The sequence below is a fragment of the Pinus tabuliformis genome, chromosome 3_2 (genome assembly GCF_031772625.1).
Source record: "Pinus tabuliformis cultivar Carrire ecotype Pingquan chromosome 3_2, CPIR1, whole genome shotgun sequence".
Lineage (NCBI taxonomy): Eukaryota > Viridiplantae > Streptophyta > Pinopsida > Pinales > Pinaceae > Pinus > Pinus tabuliformis.
Genome location: NC_142302.1, coordinates 827,657,587 through 827,660,631, shown reverse-complemented (window position 1 = coordinate 827,660,631; position 3,045 = coordinate 827,657,587). Strand labels below are relative to the sequence as shown.

The following is a 3,045-nucleotide window of genomic DNA, read 5'->3' as shown; positions in this document are numbered from 1 at the left end:
ACCTAGCAATTCATATCTCAAAAGAGCAGCATGGGTTTCTAAGTGGCAGAAACATTTTAGAAGCAGTGGCTATCGCTCAGGAAGCTTTACATTCAATGCAAACCAAAAAAATTGGAGCTGCCATCCTTAAAATTGATCTTAAAAAAGCATACGACTGCTTAGATTGGAGCTATATGAGATGTTTACTTATAAAAATCGGGCTAAACGACCTGTGCACTAAATGGATCATGGCTTGTGTGGAAGGGGTCAACTTCGCCATTCTCATAAATGGATATCCCACATCCTTCTTCTTAGCTGAAAGAGGTTTGCGTCAGGGATGCTCCCTGTCACCTCTCTTATTCATCCTGGTCATGGATACTCTTAGTCTCCATCTGAAAAGAGCGGTTGTTGCAGGAAATATCGGCCCTCTGTCCATTTCCAGAGGTAACTCTTTTACACACAACCTTTTCGTGGATGATGTCCTACTGTTTGCTTTACTATGTAGACAATCTTGGCTCATTATGCATGAGATATTAATATCATTTCAAAGGGCCACAGGCTTATTTATCAACGAAGGGAAATCCTCCTTTCATTTCGGTAATGTTAATTTGGACGAGATGGAATATATATCTCAGCTATATAACATCCAGGCAGTTTCCATCAAAGAGGGTATCAAATATTTGGGATACCATCTTAAACCCACGGGTTACAACATTTCTGACTGGTCATGGATCATTAACAAATTTTACAAGAGAATATCGGTGTGGGAGTTTAAGTGTTTATCCTTAGCTGGCAGAATGATACTCTCTCAGTCGACTCTAGCACAAATCTCTGTTTATCGGGCACATCTGTTTTACATTCCTTCAACTATCATTAAAAATTAAATTATCTAATGGCTACCTTTATCTGGGGAGGATGCAAGGATAAGAAGAAATTCCATCTTACTAAACTGGAAAATATCTCCCTCCCCAAAAAAATGGGAGGTTGGGGCTTAATGAATCTTCGTCTGTTTGGCTTGGCACTATTATGCAAATCATTTTGGAGAGCGGTCTTTGGGGAAAGTCTATGGAGTCAAGCCATCAGAATGAAATATATGGGGAACGAGGATATATATTATTGGTACAGGAACAGATTTATGTGGTCCTCTCAAGGATCGACGATCTGGAGAAGTTTTCAAAAGATCCTCCCTTTCTTCATCAGGAATATAGTTTGGAAACTGCATACAGGAAACAACATTCTTATTGGATCGGATGCAATCATGGGGGTAGAGATGGATTCCCCGATTTCTCCACAACTTCTCACGCTCCTTCACCAAAAAGGCCTCTTCTACTGGGCACAAGTAATAAAAGAATGGAAGGGGGCTATTCCTCAATGGAAATCGAATAGAGAGCTGGGCTTGGGAGGTACAATGGCTGTCCAATGGGACAAGATTATTTGGACTATGAAAAATGCTGGAATTTACAAAACAGAGGACAGAGATAGGATTGTTTGGCAGGTTAAGAGAGGTCAAACCATTGTGTTAGTGAGAGACATATATCTATCCTTGATAGTACAGCGAAGAGAAATCTCTCAGAAACTTTTTCCATATTCTTTATGGAAGACCGGCTGTCCACTAAAAATAATATTGTTTTCATGGCTAGTTTACTATAACAAGAATCTAACATGGGCAAATTTACAGAAAAGAAACTGGCATGGACCAGCCATATGCATAATCTGCCTATCTAATACAGAACATAACATGCACATTTTCTTAAATTGTCCACTATCTTAGAATTTATGGAAGCAGATGGCATCTTACTTTGGCTTTCCTAAAACTTCTCTCCCCTCCATAACAGATGCATATGAATGGTATTTATCTCAGAAAACAGTTTGGTGTCCCATTCCGCTAATTGTCAACTAGTACATATGGAAGTGGAGAAATAAAATGATCTTTCAAAATAGCAAGGAGGAATTTGGGTATATTTTTTATAAGGTTATCCCCTTCTATTTTTCGATACTCCCAAACATTCCTCAACAGATGAAGCATCAAAATACAGTCTCAGATTCACAACAGCTATTCTTCCCACGGGCACACTTTGATGGTGCAGCAAAAGAAGGCAAATGCGCATGTGGCGTTTACATTGGTATATCAAGTGAGCTTCAATACTTCATGTTTTGGAATGGTGGCAATGGAACAAATAACAAAGTCGAGGCCATGGCTCTACATGGTCTGCTTCTTTTCTGCATATTCATGGACATCGGCCCTATCAATATCTATGGTGATTCCAAAATAATCATAGAACACGTGAAGGGAAATCAATCCATAAAAAATGACAGCCTTTTTGGATGGCTGGGCAGGATCAATTCTCTATGGAAGCCTTCACTATTCCCTATCACACATATTAAACGAGGACAAAATGAACAGGCGGATGAACTCTCAAAAAAGGGTATGCAGTCTCCTTATGGTAAGTGGCATCTGAGCATCTCTGTAGAATCTACAACATACGTCATCCTGCCTTTCTCTATGCCGGGTACTTAAAGTGGACAAAATCTGGTATGCTTCATGCTCCCATTTTCTGGATAAATGTTTATATTTGACCAGGTATTGCCATATTTTTGATATGATGAATACTTTTCCATGATGATAAGAACCCTATACAGACCTCATACTTGTCTTATGAACAAAAATGATGTAAAACTGAAAATTCTGTCTGATTAGGATTCTATGCCGGGGATATAATCTCGCTCATATGTATATATTGATCTTTTTGAATATAATAGAAATACTTTACAGCTTTTTCTTCTGAAAAAAAATGGATAAGACGCTTTTAGAATAGTTGACACTTCAAAGGAAAGTCAATGTTAAATTACTTATTAAGATATGGATAAGACGCTTTCAGAATAGTTGACACATACAGGAAAGTCAGTATTAAATTACTTATTAATATATGCATAAGACGCTTTCCTAATAGTTAACACTTAAAGGAAAGTAATCAGATAAATAATTTTGATGGAAGTGAGTTCTATGTTAAATATTGTATAGTAATAATTTGTGTTTTAAGTTAGTATGGTTCAACGTCATATTAT

At 37.6% G+C, this 3,045-nt stretch overlaps 1 protein-coding gene across 1 annotated transcript; it reads left to right on the top strand.

Moving 5' to 3' along the window:
- Nucleotides 1–1,996: 1,996 nt before the first annotated feature.
- LOC149183226 (uncharacterized) lies at nucleotides 1,997–2,497 on the top strand. The gene has a single exon (XM_089414878.1). It carries the CDS (start codon nucleotides 1,997–1,999, stop codon nucleotides 2,495–2,497), a length of 501 nt encoding a protein of 166 aa, XP_089271004.1.
- Nucleotides 2,498–3,045: the final 548 nt, after the last annotated feature.